Source organism: Papio anubis, unplaced genomic scaffold (genome assembly GCF_008728515.1).
Source record: "Papio anubis isolate 15944 unplaced genomic scaffold, Panubis1.0 scaffold118, whole genome shotgun sequence".
Lineage (NCBI taxonomy): Eukaryota > Metazoa > Chordata > Mammalia > Primates > Cercopithecidae > Papio > Papio anubis.
In genome coordinates, this window is record NW_022160949.1 from 57,299 (window position 1) to 78,680 (window position 21,382).

The 21,382-nt window shown below is 48.9% G+C and overlaps 1 protein-coding gene, 1 non-coding gene and 1 pseudogene across 2 annotated transcripts; 2 read left to right on the forward strand and 1 right to left on the reverse strand.

Annotated features, from left to right (window-relative positions):
* Positions 1 to 790: 790 nt before the first annotated feature.
* On the reverse strand, positions 791 to 890 carry LOC116272507 (annotated as a pseudogene).
* Positions 891 to 3,668: 2,778 nt separating this feature from the next.
* On the forward strand, positions 3,669 to 6,098 carry ARL4D (ADP ribosylation factor like GTPase 4D). The gene is made up of 2 exons (XM_003913133.5): positions 3,669 to 4,069; positions 4,626 to 6,098. Exon 2 carries the CDS (start codon positions 4,698 to 4,700, stop codon positions 5,301 to 5,303), a length of 606 nt encoding a protein of 201 aa, XP_003913182.1. The 5' UTR covers positions 3,669 to 4,069; positions 4,626 to 4,697; the 3' UTR covers positions 5,304 to 6,098.
* Positions 6,099 to 17,346: 11,248 nt separating this feature from the next.
* LOC116272504 lies at positions 17,347 to 17,450 on the forward strand. Its single transcript, XR_004181174.1, has one exon. It is a non-coding gene; the product is annotated as a U6 spliceosomal RNA (small nuclear RNA).
* Positions 17,451 to 21,382: the final 3,932 nt, after the last annotated feature.

Consider the following 21,382-nt stretch of genomic DNA (forward strand, 5'->3'; position numbering starts at 1 on the left):
CAGAAGTGACTTTTTACTTTTTCAAGCCACTCTTTTATGAGGGATGGAAGGATGGGACTCATGCACTGACTCTCAGTCCAGTGTTCCAGCATGCCCTGAGGGCAACCTCTGTCTCCAGTGTCATCCCCATCTTTGGTCCCTGTTTTTCTCCTTTAAGTTCCTTCTCTCCAACAAAGGCCTGAGAGTTCTATACTACTTAGACACTGCCTAGAAAATGCAGGGTTTGTAGGAATTCCTGGCCAACCCAGTATCAACAGAACTCCCAAGGGCCCAAGGACCCCAGGCTAGGAAACTCCCATGCTAAGGGTGGAGGATTGGTTCTCATACTCAGGGAGCCCTCTGAGTACATTTTTTCCATCATGCATTCATTAATTCACACAAGATTTTCTGACTGCCTATGTGTGCCACGCATGGTGCTGGGCATGGTAGAGCTACAGATAAGAACCAGCTGCTGCCCTTGATCACTTAGTCTGGTGGAGGAGACAACTCTGAGGAAGAATGATGCTTATCTGACTCAGTGTCACTTAAACTTTGGCTCAGCGTCACCTCTTTGAAAGGTTCTCCTGCACACTCTTCCACTAATCTAAAGTAGTTCTCTAGCCACATGTGGTGGCACGCGCCTGTAATCCCAGCTGCTCGGGAGTCTGAGGCGGAGGATCTCTTGAGCCAAAGAGTTCAAGGCTGCAGCAAGCTATGGTCTCGCCACTGCACTCCAGCCTGGGTGACAGAGTGAGACCTTGTCTGTAAAAAAAAAAAAAAAAAAGCATTTGTATTTTAATTTTGAAAAAAATAAAATATGGAATGCTTCATGAATTTGCATGTTATCCTTGCACAGGGGCCATGCTAATCTCTGTATCGTTCAAAAAATAATAATTGCTTAATGTACAAATGTTCAGATGTTCTCTGCAGGGATTAGTGTAGGCCCATAGCTTAGTGATGCCTGGACGAGCTGGGCCCCTTTCTTTACCCCTCCCCAGCCCCACCTTCGCCTTCCCATTTGTTCATTAACACCTTCTCTGGCAAACATGAAAGACGGAAGGGTGGGGTAGGATTGTCAGTTTCATTTCCTTTATCAGATAAGTGACAATTTATATCTTGGGTGTGAGTCCCAAGATATATTATAGGAACCATGTTAAAGAAGCTTCAAAGAAGCGAATATTAGGGTATTCATTTCTTTACATGTTAAAGAAATCTTCAAAGATTGTGGAAGAAACAAGATAACTTGTGTGTTTTCAGTTTCTGTGTGTTTTCAGTCTCATAGCCATTGCAAATTTGTTCAAAGCCATGTTTGGCCAGTTTCTAGCTGGACGACCTTCAACAAATTACCTAACCTTTCTGTGCTTCAGTTTCTTCTTTTTAGACTAACCATACTTACTTCATGGGCTTGACTTGTGTATTAAAAAAGGAAAAGTAAGCAAAGTTCCTAGACCAGAGCCTAGCATGCAGTGGCCACTCAACAGTGCAGTGGTTCTCAACTGCTGGGCCTGTTCCGTCTTCCCCTCTCCTAACTTCACCATGCTCAGCTCTGTCTCCTGTACATTAGCTGCTGCTGCAACCTGTCACCCTCCAACTTGGGGTGTAACAAACTAATTTCCTAAGGTCTTAGACTAATTTCCTGAGGTCTTTAGGGATTTGGGGAGGCTCCCTGCATTGCTGGGGAAACCAGGTGGCTGGTTTTGTAGTGGAGGGGGGAAGAAGGAGGTGGCAAGGCATGCTGGTGACAAACAGATGGGAAGCTTATTTATCAGCACTTGATTGAGGCGGGTGGGCAGGAAAAGGCTGGGCCCTGCTGTCTGGCAATGACTTCCCTTCTCCTTTTTCCAATCCCTCTCACATATAGCCCTTAAAAAGGTTAATACTGAATTACACAATAAATAAAATAATCCAACCTCCAGGCAAAAATAGGAATATTACAGTTATAACTGGCCACGTGCAGTGGCTCACGCCTGTAATCCCAACACTTTGGGAGGCCAACGCAAGTGGATCACCTGAGGTCAGGAGTTTGAGACCAGCCTGACCAACATGGAGAAATCCCATCTCTACTAAAAGTACAAAATTAGCTGGGCGTGGTGGCACATGCCTATAATACCAGCTACTCGGGAGGCTGAGGCAGGAGAATTGCTAGAACCTGGGAGGCGGAGGTTGCAGTGAGCCGAGATCACACCATTGCACTCCAACCTGGGCAACAGAGCAAGACTCCGTCTCAAAAATAAATAAATACATAAATACATAAAGTTACAATCTACAATTTCATTCTTCTTTGATTTGCCCTCTCCCCTCCCCCACCTAATCCCTGTTGTCCTTTTGGTCACACTGCCCCTTTGTGGCATCTCCTTCCTTTCAGGGCTGCCCAGACTGTAGCAGGCTGCAGTGGCTGGGGAGACCCCACTCATTCCTGTGCCCCTCCTAACCAGTCCTAGATAGGGCTAAAGAAAGTCTATAAACCTTTCCAGAAGCTTCCAGTTGACACATTCTGTCTCTCCTCTGAAATCCTACAAGTGCTATCTCATGATTTACAAAGACTCAATACATGTGCTGTCTCATTCTGTCACTGCCAGTCATAAGTCTTAAGCCCTCTGAGGCCTGGTTCTACAGCCGAGACATTCTCTATTTCTCTACCATCTCTCTGTCTCATTCAGAGCACACAGTATGAATGAGGTCAATAAATACACTGTTTTTGTTTTTTTTTTTTTTGAGACGGAGTCTTGCTCTGTTGCCCAGGCTGGAGTGCAATGGCATGATCTCAGCTCACTGCAACCTCCGCCTCCTGGGTTCAAGCGATTCTCCTGCCTCAGCCTCCCCAGTAGCTGGAATTACAGGCGCCCGCCACCACACCCGGCTAATTTTTGTATTTTTAGTAGGGACGGGGTTTCACCATGTTGGCCAGGCTGGTCTGGAACTCCTGACCTCAGGTGATCCGCCCACCTCGTCCTCCCAAACTACTGGTATTACAGGTGTGAGCCACCGTGCCCAGCCCAATAAACACACTGTTTTTTGTTTTGTTTTGTTTTGTTTCGAGACAGAGTCTCGCTCTGTCGCCCAGGCTGGAGTGCAGTGGCCGGATCTCAGCTCACTGCAAGCTCCGTCTCCCGGGTTTACGCCATTCTCCTGCCTCAGCCTCCCGAGTAGCTGGGACTACAGGCGCCCGCCACCTCGCCCGGCTAGTTTTTTGTATTTTTTAGTAGAGACGGGGTTTCACCGTGTTAGCCAGGATGGTCTCGATCTCCTGACCTCATGATCCACCCGCCTCGGCCTCCCAAAGTGCTGGGATTACAGGCTTGAGCCACCGCGCCCGGCCTACTGACGGGGTTTCACCCTGTTGTCCAGGCTGGTCTGGAACTCCTGAGCTCATGTGATCTGCCTGCCTCAGCCTCCCAAAGTGCTGAGTTTACAGGTATGAGCCACTGCGCCTAAACATACTGTTGAGTGTAACCTTAGATAAAGTCATTCAACCCTTTTATCTGTAAAAGGCAGACAACAGTCCCTAACAGGCTATTGTAGATAATGGGCTTACCACTATGAAGCAGCTGTTTTATGGGGCTCTAGGTTCACACAGGTTTGACAATTGAATTATGAAAGATAAAGGAGAAAGGCTTGTCAGCCTCTCCGAGTAGATCCTTTGGCCGAAGGAGTGTCCATGTCGGGTGGTATCTCTGCCTGATGGAGGGGGATGCGATGGTAGTGCGAATATTAGGGTATTCATATCTTTCCTCCCGAGTCAAACGTTGCCAGCCACGTTCCTTTCGCCCCTCCCACCCTCCGTTCCAGATTAATTCCAGGTTTAATTCCAAATATTAGAATGTGGTAGAAAAGGTCAAATAGAGCAGCCACGGATTGAGCAAGCGTCCCTCCGCGTGTGGTGGGGGATGCAGCGCTCGTAGCTCCACGCTCCGCCCCGCCGCCGCTGGTTGGTCCGCGCCTTGTGACGTCACACGCGGGTTTTTAAGGCCGAACCCTAGGCAGGCTCTGCAGAGGCTGCGGTGGAGGTGCGCTGGGTACCCGCAGGGGTTTCGCGGGGCGGCTGCGGTGTTTGACCGGGAAGGCACGAGGAGAGCGCGGCTCACGAGAGGTAAACGGACACTGCAGACCGTGCTGAGGCGGCGCCGCTGCGGGGCCGCTGGAGCTGGGGTCCGCTATCGAACGAGGACTGGCGGCCAGGGGAGTGTCGTGGGGCGGTGGGCCGGGGGTCGCAGAGTAAGGAAGGGCACTGTGTCAACGGCTTGGGGCTGCTGAGGGCGGGTGGGAGCCGCACTCAATCTCCGGTCTCAGCGTCTGCACCCTAACTCTTAGTTTGGGGCACTGCCGACTTCCCCCTTCCCGCGGGGATCTTGCCTGGGGGATGGCGCCAGAAGCTCTGAGAAGAGGCTCTAGGATCGAGCCCTCACCCCCCACTTGAGTGGCCCAGGACCTGGAAGTCTCTTTAGGTCCATGGCCCCCCTCACGACCCCCTAGGGAGTGGGGAAACACCTCTGTTATACCTTAAAAAAAAAAAAAAAAAAAAAGGAAAGGAAAGGAATTTTAAAAAGGAAGGATGGGCGGCTGATTTAGGAAGGGATCATGAAGTTGCAGCTCTTGTGTGTATATTAAACGTCTCCTTTTTCTCCCATGACCTTTTATTGGTTCAGATAACCCAGCTGTGCTCCCTGGAACCTTCAATTTCAAGGCCTCCCTGCCTCTACTAGGCGCCTTAGTTCACTATGGGGAACCACTTGACTGAGATGGCGCCCACTGCCTCCTCCTTCTTGCCCCACTTCCAAGCCCTGCATGTCGTGGTCATTGGGCTGGACTCTGCTGGAAAGACCTCCCTCCTTTACCGCCTCAAGTTCAAGGAGTTTGTCCAGAGTGTCCCCACCAAAGGCTTCAACACCGAGAAGATCCGGGTGCCCCTCGCGGGATCGCGCGGCATCACCTTCCAAGTGTGGGACGTCGGGGGGCAGGAGAAGCTGCGACCACTGTGGCGCTCTTACACCCGCCGGACAGACGGGCTGGTGTTTGTGGTGGACGCTGCGGAGGCCGAGCGGCTGGAGGAGGCCAAGGTGGAGTTGCACCGAATCAGCCGGGCCTCCGACAACCAGGGCGTGCCAGTGCTGGTGCTGGCCAACAAGCAGGACCAGCCCGGGGCACTGAGCGCTGCTGAGGTGGAGAAGAGGCTGGCAGTCCGAGAGCTCGCAGCCGCCACTCTCACTCATGTGCAAGGCTGCAGCGCTGTGGACGGTCTGGGTCTGCAGCAGGGCCTGGAGCGCCTCTATGAGATGATTCTCAAGAGGAAGAAGGCAGCTCGGGGTGGCAAGAAGAGACGGTGACCCGAGCCCCCCTCCTTTTCCCCCCACCTGGTAGGGGTCTGCACACTTGGACAGCAGGGTGGGGCCAGCCTGTGACCTCTCAGTCAGACTGGGGTGCAGGACCTGTCCACCTCAGTGAAGGAGAGAGGAGAATGGGGGGTCCTGTTTTGGCGCCACATTAGGGTGGGGATGGGAGATGGGATGTCTTTGCACATCTCTCTCTCATCCTCTCTGGAGAAGTGGGCGCTGCAGGACTGTGGAGACGTAAATGTAAACTGTGACTCTACCTCGACCCTGTTTCTTGTTTTTCTTCTCTGGCTTTTTAATTGGATGCGTTTTGGGTGGTGGGGGATGGAAAGTGGCTTGGAGAATGTGTTTGGGATGAAAGAACTATCTCCCCGTCCTCTGTCCCCCAACTGGGGAGTCTCCCCAAGCTGCTTTTCTAGGGATACCAGTCACATAGTTTTTATTTTTGTGTTTGTGAAAGTGCCAAGAACCCCTTCCCACATTTGTAGATCCATGACCCTTTTTATAAGCCGTGTATGTCCTCTGTATTATTGTTATTAACTGTTTTTTAGCATTTGCCTGTAAGTTATTAAAGACTGATAACTGTAGCTCTTACCTTGGTCTGGGGCATTTTCCTCTCCTTATCTTGTCCCAGAGACAATTCAAGATTTCTGTTTGGGGTTGTGGTGCAGGGGGAGGGAAATTTATCTTGAAGCTGAATTTGCAAAGCAAGCACTTATAAAAATTAGATTGTGTGTTATGGGATGGCTCGTGAAAATTATAGGGGGGAGTTGAAAACCCCTCAAGCTATTGCCTGATCTCTGTAGTTTTTTGGGTGGGATCACTTCCTTTTTCTCTGATTTAACACCCCTCCCCTCATCCTCTGGGTCTTACTTGTCCCTGATATCAACAGCTCCTTGCAGATTTAACTTCAAATTTTGCTAGTCTGAGCTGTTCCTAGGTTCTTGACCTTGGTGACACCTAAGTCTATGTAGGTAAATCCTCGAAGAGCCATTCTGTTCCCATCTTCCCCACTTCCCCAGTCTTAGGTTGGTTTGATTTTTTTCCTCCTTGTAGGAGGTGGTAAGAATGGAAAGTAATTCCTCCCTGGCCTTAAGTCACCTCTGTGTACTCAATCCTGCTGCCTGGCTCACTGGCATGATGGTAGCGGCTGGTGCTGGGAAGGCCTGGGCTGGATTGAGCCAGCCTGGCCCTGGTGACTAAGCCATGAGTTTTCCAGCTCTGGGAATGATAGCTCTTCTTATGAGAGGGGCAGAAGTAGTAGCTGTTTGTGCTTGGTGGCAGAGAGGACTGCTGGACATACACCCTCCAGCCTCCAAGATAGAAGGGGGAAGACATAAGCCCCCAATATTTGTGGTGATTGTAGGAATAAAATGTTAACATTGCAAGGGCTTCAGTGCCCCTACTCACCAGCACCAGGGCCAGCTATGTCTGGTAACACAGAACACTTAGATCCTCTTAATCTTCTGCGTAGGAGCAGTAAAAGCTAAGCACAAGGCCGGGCACGGTGGCTCATACCTGTAATCCCAACACTTTGGGAGGCTGAGGCAGGAGGATGGCTTGGGCCCAGGAGTTCAAGACCAGACTGGGCAACATAGGGAGACCATATTTTAAAGAAAAAAAAAACAAGCACAATTCTTTCCAGTTGCCCAGACCTCCAGTCACCCCCGCCACTCTTTGTGCAAACACAGAATCCCCAGAGCAGGTTCAGCGTTCTCCACACCCCGCTTCTCCCCATCTCTGTCTCCTTCGGAATCAAATGAAAGGACCTGGGGAGAAAGAGAAGGTGCCAACAACCCCCACTTCTGGGGAAGGTTTCCTAAAGAACTTGCTTCTTCCTACCCAGCACTGCCAGAAGCTCAGATTTTGTCCCCTCCCCATCCCTGTAGCTGGCAGGATGGGGGTGGGTGTGCATTGATCCGGAAGGGTGCCCAAGTGTGCGTCAGTGCTGGGGCCTGCTTGACAGAACTGCTGGGCTGGTTCTGCTGGGAACATGTGCTACCTGCCCCTCCCCCAGACACACCTGTGACTCCTCTCCCAGTCTTTCTGGGGCACAGTCCTATAGCCCAGGGACAGGTTGAGGCCCCAGTCCAGGCTGGAAAGGAACTGGCCAGAAATGACCCTCTGTCCTGCCAGGAGAGCTTTCCTCCCCATCCCTCCACACCCAGATTATGCTCTTTTGTCTTAAAATCTTCAAGGATATATTTTCATTTCTTGTCACTCAGTGGACTTAGGTCTCCAGATTTGGGGGAAGAGGTGCAGAGGTATTCCCCCATCCCTAGCAGAGGGGCCTCCAAGATGTCAGCTCCTGATTCTGGCTCTTTCAACCACACTCCTTCCCTACCTGCTTAGAACAGGTATCTTCTGCTTCCCTATTCCCAGCCCTGGGGGTGGTCAAGGATTGTGGTCCACAGTAGGCCTTTGAATGTCCCAGGTTCTTCCCCAGTCCCTCTGGCCTGACTGTCCAGCTAGTGGTACTAGAGGAAGATGGGGGCTGGTGTCAGAGAGAGATGGAGAAGCCAACTGCTCTGCCAGAGTAGTGGGGAAAGGGGTACACTGGGGAATTCTGAGTAGAAAGCCACAAATTGTGACTGGGTCAGAGTCAGGAGCTTAGGAATAATTCTCCTGCCTTGGCTCATCAAAGGGACTGGAGAGCTGGGAGGGGATTACTTCCTGTCTGTAGGATGAGAGAGGGAGAGAGAATCAGAACCTCTCACTCTCCAGTCCTGCCCAGATATTCTGCATTTTGAACTCAGGGCAAGGGCAAGGAATGAAGGCATGATCAGGGTGGAGGGTGAGGTTGTACTTACCCTGTACTGGCTTCTCTATTAAGTAGGATTTCTTCGAGACCCTGGCATGGGTGCTGAGGAGATCTTCCCTGGGGGCCAGGAGTGTTGTGGCTGAGGCTAGATGCCTGTGAAGTTGAAGGAAACCTGCTGTAGACCCAGAGTTCCAGAGTTGAGGCTTTTTTTTTTTTTTTTTTTTTTTTTTTTTGCTCTGTTGTCCAGGCTGGAGTGCAGCAGTGTGATCTTGGCTCATTGCAACCTCCACCTCCCAGGTTCGAGTAATTCTCATGCCTCAGCCTCTCAAGTAGCTGGGATTATAGGCATGCACCACCACGCCTGGGTAATTTCTGTATTTTTAGTAGAGATGGGGTTTTACCACGTTGGTCAGCCTGGTCCTGAACTCCTGACTTCAAGTGATCTGCCTGCCTCAGCCTCCCAAAGTGCTGGGATTACAGGTGTGAGTCACCATGCCCAACCCCAGAGTTGAGGCTTTCTTCTGAACTGCCCTTCCCCATCCAGCCACCCCTTCTTGCATAGGTTGGAATATAAAATCCAGATGGAAGCCTTCCCTTCCTGGACCTGCTCATCAGGAGGGCAAGATGGCAGTGGTCCCCCACTTTCCCATGCCCTTTCCAGTCCTCTCCATGCTGCAAGGGCTCAAGGAAGACAGAGGAAGGAAAGAAGTCCCTAAGGCCCAGAGTGGGCAGTGATTTGCCCTCGGATACACAGCCACTTAGCAGTGCACCCAGCTCCTTCCTCCCAGGCTAGCTCTTTGTACTCCCAGGGCGGAGGATAGGAGGTAGGAGACAAGGATCGAGCACAGTATCTCAGAGCTCAGATTCCCCCCTCCCTCTTTCCTCTCCTTGATTAGATTAAGGACCAGCTTTCCACTCTCCCACTCCCCTTCCTGGGGAGTGAGAGCTTTATCTCCTAAGCCCAGGAGAGGTCTGGTCTCAAATCTGGCCAGAAGTTCCCATCCTGCCTTCATCCTGACCACGTGTCTTTCTTGAGATGGACACCTCCACCAGGGCCTGGGAAGTGCTGAGTTCTGCCCAAATGCTAGGAGCACACAGGACAGCATGTTCTCTAACACAAGCCTGTTTTGAATGGGGCCAGTGAGTAGAGGAAAGGGAGGGAGTGAGGGTGGCAAGGGAGACCCAGGCCAGCATTCGGCTGGAAAGGGTGAGCAGTGTGGCTGCACTTCATTTCCAAGGCCATCTGTTGGGGAGTTTGTGGGTGGATGCATGGGACCTCCTCCTCTGGATGAGCCAGAAGAGGGTATTCGCTGTTCCTTTAAAAAAACTTTTTGAACATGTTAGATATTCCTATTCTTTTTATTTTTTATTTTTGTAGAAACGTGGTCTTGCCCTCTTGCCCAGGGTGATCTTGAACCCCTGACCTCAAGCGATCCTCCTGCCTTGGCCTTCCAAAGCACTGGGACTACCAATACAAGCCACCACACCCAGCCATGTTCCTTTTTTTTTTTTTTAAATTTTTACTTTACCCTGAGAGTTTTCTGTTTGTGTTTGTTTTTGTTTTTGTTTTTGTTTTGAGACGGAGTCTCGCTCTGTCACCCAGGCTGGAGTGCAGTGGTGTGATCTCGGCTCACTGCAACCTCTGTCTCCCAGATTCAAGCGATTCTCCTGCCTCATACTCTGGAGTAGCTGGGATTACAGGCACGTGCCACCATGTCTGGCTAATTTTTTGTACTTTTGTAGACACAGGGTTTCACCATGTGACCAGGGTGGTCTCAAACTCCTAACCTCAGGTGATCCACCTGCCTCGGCCTCCCAAAGTGCTGGGGTTACAGGCATGAGCTACTGCACCCAGCCAGTTCCTTCTTTTTTTTTTTTTTTTTATTGAGACGGAGTCTCGCGCTGTGTCACCCAGGCTGGAGTGCAGTGGCGCGATCTCGGCTCACTGCAAGCTCCGCCTCCCAGGTTCATGCCATTCTCCTGCCTCAGCCTCCGAGTAGCTGGGACTACAGGCGCCCGCCACCTCGCCCGGCTAGTTTTTTGTATTTTTAGTAGAGACGGGGTTTCACCATGTTAGCCAGGATGGTCTCGATCTCCTGACCTCGTGATCCACCCGCCTCGGCCTCCCAAAGTGCTGGGATTACAGGCTTGAGCCACCGCGCCCGGCCGTTCCTTCTTTTTAAAAAGAAAAATCTTCTCCCCTTCATTGGAAAAGTAATAGTTCTTATAGATCTCTATGTGGAAGAAATTTAAATTTAGAAAATGAAGAAACCTAATCTCACAACTTATTTAATGAAACATTCCAAAAAAGAAAAGAAAAGAAAATGAAGAAACAGACTGGGCACGGTGGTTCATGCCTGTAATCCTAGCACTTTGGGAGGCTGAGGCGGGTAGACCCCTTGAGCTCAGGAGTTCAAGACCGGCCTGTGCCACATAGCGAAACCCCATCTCTACAAAAAATACAAAAATTAGCCAGACATGGTGGCACATGCTTGTAGTTTCAGCTACTTAGGAGGCTGAGGCAGGAGGATATCTTGAACCTGGGAGGTCGAGGATGCAGTGAGCTGAGATTGTGCCACTGCACACTAGCCTGGGGGACAAAGTAAGGCCCTGTCTCCAAAAAAAAGAAAGAAAGAAAGAAGAGAAAAAAGAAAACGAAGAAACTTTATAATCTTAACTTTAGAGCTAACGATTGTGAACAGGTTTTTATATATTCTTCTGGGAATTTTTTTCTCTGCATGTACAAAAGAGATATGTCTATAGAACATACATGGAATGACATAAAGCAAACAGTTTTGCTTCTCTCATTTATATCTTGGACATTATTCCATGTATGCCATTATTCCATTGTAGCACTGCCATCTTTGCCCTCATGAGGAGGGGCTTCAGAAGGGAAGGCTTCCATCTGGATTTTTCTCATTCTTTTTGATGACCACATGAGATTCCATTGTATGAATGTACCATCATTAATTAATTAAATTGCTTGTTGAATACACAGTCTGCTCACAGCCATGGTCCTCCTTGCATATATATTTTTTTGGTACACTTAGGGAAGCTTTCCCACAAGATATATTCCTAGAGTTGCAATTGTTGTGTCAAAGGGTATATGTATTTAAAGTTTTCATAGATATTGCCAAAGTTTATGTGTTTGTGTAGAAGTTTGGGTGGGAGGGAAATTTAATTCAGCTTTCTAATCCTCTATCCCCAGATTTCAAGGCTTTTTCAAGCTGAGATGTGTGTATATGGTAGGGGAGACATTATGGTGCTCTTGCTTTTTTTTTTTCTTGTTTTTTTTTTGAGATGGAGTTTCACTCTTGTTGCCCAGGCTGGAGTGCAATGGCACGATCTCGGTTCACCACAACCTCCGCCTCTCGGATTCAAGCGATTCTCCTGCCTTAGCCTCTTGAGTAGCTGGGATTACAAGCATGCGCCACCATGCCTGGCTAATTTTGTATTTTTAGTAGAGGCAGGGTTTCTCCATGTTGGTCAGGATGGTCTCGAACTCCCAACCTCAGGTGATCTGCCCGGCTCGGCCTTCCAAAGTGCTGGGATTACAGGCATGAGCCACTGCACCCGGCCTCCTTATGTTTTTTGGTTGTTTTTTTTTTTTTTTTTTTTTCACCAGAGCTGCCAGTAAATGTGCCCTTGCTTTTGGGGAGGTAAGGAATAAAATCACCAGCAACTCAGCAGAGGATTTGCAGCGATAGCGAGTAAGCTTGGGCTCACTTTCCAGGGCTAAGGATTGAGCGCCACCTGGGACTGCCTGGCTGGTGGCGGTGGTGGGCAGATGGTGAGGACTCCCTAGCACCCAGCTTGTCACAGACGTCAGGCAGAGTGGGCGAAACAAATCCTGAAATAGATTCCTGGGACTTGGCTTAGGGAGGAAGTGAGGCTGAGACCAAGAGTGTATGCTCTGAAGGGAACGCAGAGAAGGAAACTTCAGCCCGAATGAATTGGGCAGCAGTGGAACCCTGGATGTCCCCCATACAGACACCCCACCCCCATGTAGGGACTCCCACCAACTGCTGTAGCTCAAGGACTCTTGTAAAAGGAAGCAGAAGCCTGAAGTAGCAGATATCTTGGTCACTCTGGAGTGTTTGGGGCTTGACTTCTGCGTGGGCCGTTAAGGCTCCTGGGAAAATCCTGGGTCTACGCCCCTCCTCAGTGGAGTGAGGAGGTGGGAAGGCGGGAGGGCTTATCTCTTTAGCAGTCCCCACCTCCTCCTATTAAATTAGTTAAATCTCATGAGAAATCCCTTGGAGGAGGGTGGGGGGACAGCTGGGTTTCAAAAGCTTGTTGAAAATGAGGTTCTGTGCTTTTGATTGTATTTGTTTTTAGAAGATTACCACTGCTTTGCATTCCAGATGCCTCTCTTATCCTTAAGGAGAGAGAAGACAGAACTGCTTACTCACTCTCTGGAACTCTCCCAGCCCGATGAGGGAGGAACAGAGCCACCAGTCTGACTGTGCAGTGCCCCAAACAGTAACCCACAAGGCAACATACAGGTTCAGACTTGGCTCGACCATCAACTTCTGTGACTTTGGCCAAGCCATTTCTAGTCTCCTGGCCTCAGTTTACTCATCTGTAAAGTGAGGGGATTGAGTAGGCCATATCAGATCTTTTCTAGTTCACTTTCTATGGTTCTCAGAACGAGGTGGGCATGGGAAGCTCTTTAATAGTCTTTCTCTCTTCATCTCTGTTTTTGGTTTTTTTTGTTTTGTTTTATTTGTTTGTTTGTTTTTGAGACAGAGTTTTGCTGTCACCCAGGCTGGAGCACAGGGATACAATCCTGGCTCACCGAAGCCTACACCTCCCAGTTTCAAGCAATTCTCCCATCTCAGCCTCCCAAGTAGCTGGAACTACTGGCATGTGCCACCACGCCCAGCTAATTATTTTATTTTTTTAGAGACAGGGTCTCTATCAGTTAAGGTTGGAGAATTTAGCTGGGAAGGCTTCCTGGAGGAGGTAAGGAAAAGAAGTCAACTTGGAGCCAGAATTAAGTATTCTGATTAATGAGAGACCTGGAGCATTGTGGGCTTCGGAGCACTTTCTTGGCTCCACCTACTGCTCAGGAGGAAAGGCCTGAGTCTGAGGTTTAATAGACACAGTTTTGTTCCTCCTTTCCCTGTAATTACCTGGCCTGGGACACTCCCAGACTCTGTCCACCACTCCTGTGCTTCAACTCCTCCCACTGTATGTAGGATTCACATTCTCTACCTCCTACTCCAGAAGAATAGGTTGTAGGGCAGGTGTCAGGGAAGGGACTCCCAAGCTCTAGACCTGTGGTGTCCAATATGGCAGCCATGAGCCACACATGGTGATTGAACATGGGGAGTGTGGCTGGTCTGAACTGAGATATGCTGTACATGTAAAATACACAACAGATTCAGAGTCTTCATATGAAAAAAGAATGTAAAATTTCTATTAATACTTTTTATATTGATTATACATATGTTGAAGTGATACTTTTTATATAAGTTACATAAAATAATTAAAATTAGGTTCAGTTGTTTCTTTTTAACATTAAAAATGTGGCTATCAGAAATATTAAAATCACGTATGTGGCTCACATTGTGTTTCTTTCTTTCTTTTTTTTTTTTTTTTTGAGATGGAGTATTGCTCTGTCGCCCAGGCTGGAGTGCAGTGGCATAATCTCGGCTCACGGCAACCTCCACTTCCCAGGCTCAAGCAATTCTCCTGCCCCAGCCTCCCAAACAGCTGGGATTATAGGCGCCTGCCACCATGCCCAGCTAATTTTTGTATTTTTAGTAGAGATGAGGTTTCACTGTGTTGGCCAGGCTGGTCTTGAACTCCTGACCTTGGGATCCACCCACCTTGGCCTCCCAAAGTGCTGGGACTACAGGTGTGAGCCACTGCACCCGGCTTCACATTCTGTTTCTGTGGATAGTGCATCCACATATTTGGGGGGAAGGAGCATTACGGGTAAAAGAATGAAACACTTGTTCTCCTTTCTGTCTGAAATCAGAAGAGAAACAGGGCCGGGTACAGTGGTTCACATCTGTAATCCCAGCACTTTGGGAGGCTGAGACGGGAGGATTGCTTGAACTCAGAGTTCAAGACCAGCCTGGGCAACTAAAGAAGACCCTGTCTTTACAAAAAGAAAACTTAGCCGTGCATGGTGGCACCTGTGGTCCCAGCTACTCAGGAGGCTAAGGAGAGAGGATTGCTTGAGCCCAGGAGGTTGAGGCTGCAGTCGTTGTGTTCAAACCACTGCAACTGCACTCCAGCTTCAGTGACAGAGTGAGACCCTGTCTAAAAACAAAAACAAAAAAAAAAAGAGAAACAGACCAGAACTGCAACAGTATGGAAGGAAGGTAAATTACAGGAAGTCCTTCTTGATAGGAAGGACTGAAAAACCTGAAAGATCCACGTACTTCTTTTCCTGGAAAGCTTTCAGAATAGGAGAGGACTTTGCATATCTTAAATCATTTTAAGACGGTATCTTATCATACTATGATTCTCAGTGATCCAAACCTGGTTGCTTAGCAGGTGATTTTCCTGGCCTTGTTCAAGGTGTTTTCACCACAAAAACAGCTCTTAATTGTCTACTTGATGATGAGCCCAGATACCTGGAATCCACAGAAAATTCCTAACATGATTTTACCCAATAGTTTCTAATCTTTCATCAGACTGCTGAGGCAGCAGCAACGGTGTTGACAGACTGAGGTTTCATCATCCTCCCCTCCCCTGCTGCCTGTCTCTGCCCACCCTCTACCCCCAGGAAGGTGCTGGAGCACAGGGAGGGTTCAGGGAGGCAATATTGAGGAGGAACGTGCCAGCTGGGGGTCTGGATAATCCACAAACTGGATTATCTGTCCCTGACTTTGCACAGACATAAGCAGGTGGCCTATATGTAGACAGGATGTACTGGGATGAGCCATGGACATCTGGTTAATGTGTGATTGTATATGGGGGGGCAGTCCTGCAATAAATCCCCCACCTATTTATCTCCCATCCAGAGCATTAATTCAACCAATCACTCCTTCTTTCAATTAATCACATATAATATGAATAGTATTTAGCATTATTTACTGCAGTTTCATAGTGAGAGACTGGAATATTCTTTTTTTTTTTTTTTTTGAGACAGTCTTGCTCTGTCACCCAGGCTGGAGTGTAGTGGTACAATCCGGGCTCACTACAACCTCTGCCTCCCGAATTCAAGTGATTCTCCTGCCTCAGCCTCCTGAGCAGCTGGGATTACAGGCTCACGCCACCAGGCCCGGCTAATTTTTGTATTTTTAGTAGAGTCGGGGTTTCACCATGTTGGACAGGCTGGTCTCAAGCTACTGACCTCAGATGATCCACCCACCTCGGGCTCCCAAAGTGCTGGGATTACAGGTGTGAGCCACCATGCCCAGCCGACACATTTTTAAAAAATCGTTATTGTGCACTGAAGGCTGATTAGGGGCTGACACAGCATCCTAGGCACTGGAGCTAAGGTGCAATTTGCACCCAAAGAAGTATCTTAGATCTGGTTCCCTTGATGTGGAGACTGAGATGGGGATTTTGGGGGGGGCACACAGTTTATTGTGGGCAAGCTCTTAGGAGAAGGGAGGAAGGAAAGCAGGGTGGGGTAGGGAGTGGGGAAGCATGGATGTGCTTCACAGCTGAGTCTGGTTTTGGCTTGACCCTGTGGGAAGCTCCCTGGTGGACAACTGCATGACAGAAAGGATCCCACCTGAGTCAGGGAGGCTGGTCTTTTATGCCCCTGTCAGTCAACTAATTGGCTGCCCTCTAGGCCAAGGGCAAGTCCAGAGATGGAGAGCCATTGGCAGCCAAAACTCACAGTCAGCACCAAGAATCTGGGTGGAGCGCCAAGGCATCCACTCAGGGAGTAGCCTGAGAAGAGAAGCTCCAGCTGACCCGGGCAAGCACAGCCCTGATTGTTATCCACACTTGGCAACCCAGTCCTCTTTCTGCTCTCACTCTCGGCCTGGCCTCAATCCTTATCTGACCTTGTCCTGCCTTATTTCTCTCTGTTTCTTTGTCTTCTTCTTCTCCTTCTTTTTTTTTTTTTTTTTTTTTTTTTTTGAGACAGCGTCTCTCTCTGTTGTCCAGGCTGGAGTGCAGTGGCCTGGTCACGGCTCACTGCAGCCTCGAACTCTTGGGCTCAAGCAATCCTCCCACCTCAGACTCTCTAGCAGCTGGGACCACAGGTGCACACCACCATGCCCAACTAATTATTTTTTGTAGGGACGGGGTCTCACTATGTTTCCCAGGATTCCTACCTCGGATCCTGCCTTGTCTGTCTTGAGAAGGTTTATCAGGTTGAAACTGTAAATATTTTCAAGAGCCTCCAGGAGGCTGGGGCTACTGAGTCATCCCTTGACCTCTTTCCTTGCCTATGGGTCATCTGAGTTCCACTGTTCTCCTAGGCAGAAAGCTTTAATATCCTTGGGGACATCTGACCCTAATCCCTTCTCTTACTCTTTCTCCTTTACTGCATGTACCCATCCCACCTCCTGTGGTGGAGAAAGGACAGTTCAAGAGAAATTCATTCTCAAGGCTTGCCTCCTACTTAAACATCACAGGATACATTCCCTGGAAGGGGAAGGGTGCGTCTGTACTGGCTTCCTTAGAAACTTCGGAACAGAAAAAAACGCCTCCTTTCCCTACCCCCTCCCCAGTTCAAACAGGGGCTGGGAGAGAGGAAGAGATTATTGTTTCAGGGGGTGGGGAGTGTGGATGGACTGACTGCTGAAACTTCCTTTTCTTCTGGCACAGCCCTATTTGTAGAAGTGCCAGAGTCCTGGGGAGAAAAGCAAGAGAGGGAGAAAAAGAACATTCTTTGAGGGCATTTGGCTGCTCTTTTGTACTTGAGATCAAACAGAGAAGGTCCAGCGTCATGCCCTCCCCATCTTTCTGTCTCTACAATGTGGATGTCCTGTGGTGTGTCTCATAAATGCACATGCACATGCATGCAAACACACACACACACACACACACCATCACACTGTTGAAACCAGAGCTGCTGGCTCCAGGGAGGGGAGTGAAGAAGCAGCTGTGGACAAGAATGGGTGGCCACATACCTGCCCTTCTGGGAGGTGACACTTCCATTACACCTCCACAGGTTTCATGTTAACCTCACCCTAGCTTTGGCCCAATGTTGTCAGGATGGGCAGAAGGATGGCAGAGTTAAGCTGGCCCAAAGCCAACAAGCAGAGTTCTCAGCAGGCCCTTGAAGTGCCAGCAAATCAGTTCCCCCAAGGACCAAATCTGGAGAAAACTCAGCTTAAAGCACAGCAGTAGCACATAATGGCTTCAGCAACACATATACTAAAATTGGAATGATACAGAGAGGATTAGCATGGCCCCTGCATAAGAATGATACGCAAATTGATGAAGCATTCCATATTTTTCAGTTTGTCAAGCATTGTATTCTTTTGAATAAAACCAACATGTCTATAACTTAACAAAGCAGCAGCATAGCAGCAGAAATTCAGCCTAGATCACTAGATGAACTTCAGTGATGACTGAGAGAAGCACCCTGGAGACTTCTTGAGGGTTGGAGGGAGCCCCCATCTTCCCTAAGGGATTGTCGGAAGGCAGGGTGCAGGCCCAGGATAAAGTTCGGGGTCTGGATTGCAGAAAGTGACCCTGGCAGCCCAAAACCTTTGGCATCACTGAATCAGAAGGGATTTTGACTGGCCTCATGTCACCCCCAGTAGGCTGGGACTGGGGCTGTAATTGGCTGTAATTTGTTGATGAATGCAATTTGCAGCTGCCTTCTCTCCCTGTGACAGGCCTCAATTAGAGCCGCCAAAGGGATCTAGGTTGGGAGGGGGAGCTGGGATGTTGTTTCCAACTCCTTCCCCTGGTCCACTCTCAGCACTCTGCCCCATCCCGAAACAAGAGGAGGTTCTTGAGGCTAGTTAATTGTCCCCCAACTTGGCCAGGCACGGTGGCTCATGTCTGTAATCACAGCACTTTGGGAGGCCGAGGCGGGTGGATCATGAGGTCAGGAGATCGAGACTATCCTGGCTAACACAGTGAAACCCCGTCTCTACTAAAAATACAAAAAATTAGCCGGGTGTGGTGGCGGGCGCCTGTAGTCCCAGCTACTCAGGAGGCTGAGGCAGGAGAATGGCGTGAATCCAGGAGGCGGAGCTTGCAGTGAGCTGAGATCACACCACTGCACTCCAGCCTGGGCGACAGAGCGAGTCTCCATCTAAAAAAAAAAAAATTGTCCCCCCACTTACAGTCAGTGATATAATTTTAGAACAAGTGGAGAGTGAGAAAGGTATAAAAATGAAGGCTGCCTTCCTGCAGGTTGGTCTGGACGCTATGGATTTTAAAACTTGACCACGTTTCATGTTTAGTACTTTCTTATTTATTTTAGAGCTCCTGAAAATTCTATAGATAGGAAGACTTTTGGGCTAAAATGTTTATTTCTATCTTATAGTCCTTTCTCCCTCTTGCCAGATAAAGGAAAAAAAAATGGAAATCAGAATGATGGAAAAGAGAGAGAGAAATAAGGCAATCAGCTCTCCACTGACATAGGATTTTTTTTTTAGAGACAGAGTCTTGCTCTGTCACCCAGGCTGTGTGCTGGGGTGTGATCATAGCTCACTGCAGCCTTAACCTCTTGGGCTCAAGCTATCCTCCCACCTCAGCCTCCTGAGTAGCTAGGACTATAAGCATGTACCACAATGCCTGGCTAATTTTTAAATCAATTTTTTGTAGAGATGGGATCTTGCTATATTACCCAGGCTGGTCTTGAACTTCGGTTCTCCAGTGATCCTCCTGTCTTGGCCTCTCAAAACGCTGGGGTTAGAGGCATGAGTCATCATGCCCAGCCCCTGAGATACTTTTTTTTTTTTTTTTTTTTTTTTTGAGACAGAGTCTCGCTCTGTCGCCCAGGCTGGAGTGCAGTGGCCGGATCTCAGCTCACTGCAAGCTCCGCCTCCCGGGTTCACGCCATTCTCCTGCCTCAGCCTCCCAAGTAGCTGGGACTACAGGCGCCCGCCACCTCGCCCGGCTAGTTTTTTTGTACTTTTTAGTAGAGACGGGGTTTCACCGTATTAACCAGGATGGTCTCGATCTCCTGACCTCGTGATCCGCCCGTCTCGGCCTCCCAAAGTGCTGGGATTACAGGCTTGAGCCACCGCGCCCGGCCTTTTTTTTTTTTGAGACAGATTCTCGCTCTGTCACCCAGGCTGGAGTGCAGTGACACCATCTCAGTTCACTGCAACCTCTACCTCCTGGGTTCAAGCGATTCCTCTGCCTCAGCCTCCCGAGTAGCTGGGAGTACAGGAGCGCATCTCCACTCCTGGCTACTTTTTGTATTTTTAGGAGAGACAGGGTTCTGCCATGTTGGCCAAGCTGGTCTCGAACTACTGACTCAGGTGATCCACCCACCCTGGCCTCCCAAAGTGCAGGGATTATAGGCGTGAGCCATTGTGCCTGGCCTGACATACCATTTTAATCAGAAGAATCACTTGAACCCAGGAGACAGAGGTTGCAGTGAGCCAAGATCATGCCACTGAACTCCAGCCTGGGCGACAGAGCGAGACTCTGTCTCAAACAGACAGACAAAACCACTATTGGGACACTAGGGAATGTTTAGTCCAATGGCTTTCAAATTATTTTAAAAAGTAACAGGGCCAGGGCAGTGGCTCACACCTGTAATTCCAGCACTTTGAGAGGCCGAGGCAGGCGGATCACCTGAGGTCAGGAGTTCGAGACCAGCATGACCAACATGGAGAAACCCCGTCTCTACTAAAAATACAAAATTAGTTGGGCGTGGTGGTGCATGCCTGTAATCCCAGCTACTCAGGAGGCTGAGGCAGGAGAATTGCTTGAACCTGGGAGGTGGAAGTTGCAGTGAGCCGAGATTGCACCATTGCACTCCAGCCTGGGCAACAAGAGCAAAACTCCATCTCAAAAAAAAAAAAAAAAAAAGTAACAGGGGCCAGGTGTGATGGCTCATGCCTATAATGCCAGCACTTTGGGAGGCCAAGGTGGGCAGATCACTTGAGGCCAGGAGTGGGAGACCAGCGTGGCCAACATGGTGAAACTCCATCTCTACTAAAAATACAAAAAAGTTAGCCAGGTGTGATCTCAGCTACTTGGGAGACTGAGGCAGGAGTATCACTTGAATTTGGGAGGTGGAGGTTGCAGTGAGCCGAGATTGTGCCACTGCACTCCAGCCTAGGCAACAGAGTGAGATTCCATCTCAAAACAAACAAACAAACAAAAATCTAACCTAGAAGCTCAAGGTGTAAAACAAGACACAACTGATCCAGTAAAAGTGGAACTGGGAGCTCTGAGCCCCATTGGACTGGCCTCCTCCCTAAGTCCTGCCCCTCCTACCACCTGCCTTGGTGGCCTCCCTATGATAGCTGTAAGGTTCAGTTAGATTGACCAACTCATCCCAGTTTGTCTGGCTTTATTTATTTATATTTTTTCTGAGTGGCCAGTGCAGTGTAGCAGTCCCAACTAGCTCAATTTGTCTAGTTTTAGTGCTGAAAGTCCTGCATCCTGAGAAATACCTGGAACCTGGGCAAACCAGGACAGTTGGTTGCCCTAGGTTCAACAGAGCATGGTTTGAAAACTGCTGATACAATCCCTTTGATCTATTGATGAAGACACTGACCCCATAAGAGAAGTGGTAGTTTGAAGTCCCATAGACAGATTATCATGCCAGGAGTGACCTGCATTGGGGTGGTAAATACTGCTCCTCTGCCCTGTATCTCTGTGAGACATAAAAGTGTCCATTGCCAAATCTCTCTTCTCCTTCAAAATCCCCTTTTATGAAGCCTTCCTTGGTTCCTCTAGAAAGAATGTGTTCTCTCTTCTAATTCTTCTTTTAGAGGACTTATCAAGTAGAGTTATTTTTAATCTTGGGTCTTTCCATTCAGACTGGAAGTTTCTTGGTTCCAAGTCCTGTTTGTTTTCGTATCCCTCAGCACCTAGTGCAGTGTCTGGCATAGAGTAGGCACTCAAAGATATTTTTCGATAGGTGGATGGATGGATAGGTGGACAGATGGATGGATTTGGAGGATGGGTGGATGAAGAGATGGATGGATAGATGAATGGATGGACTGCAGAATGGATAGATGGAATGGATGGGTAGAGAAAATGATGGATGCATGGAAGGCTTGGTGCCTTGTTGAAGGAGTGGAATGAAATAATTAGGAAGTTTCTAGGTAAGTTCTTCTTGCATCATTCCCCCCTACTATGGCCATTTTCCCTGAATTTGATTTTTGAAATATCTAACGCACCTACGTTCAGATGCAAGGACCAAAACAACTTCCCAAGCCAATTAGAAGTCACTTAAATGTGTCATTTT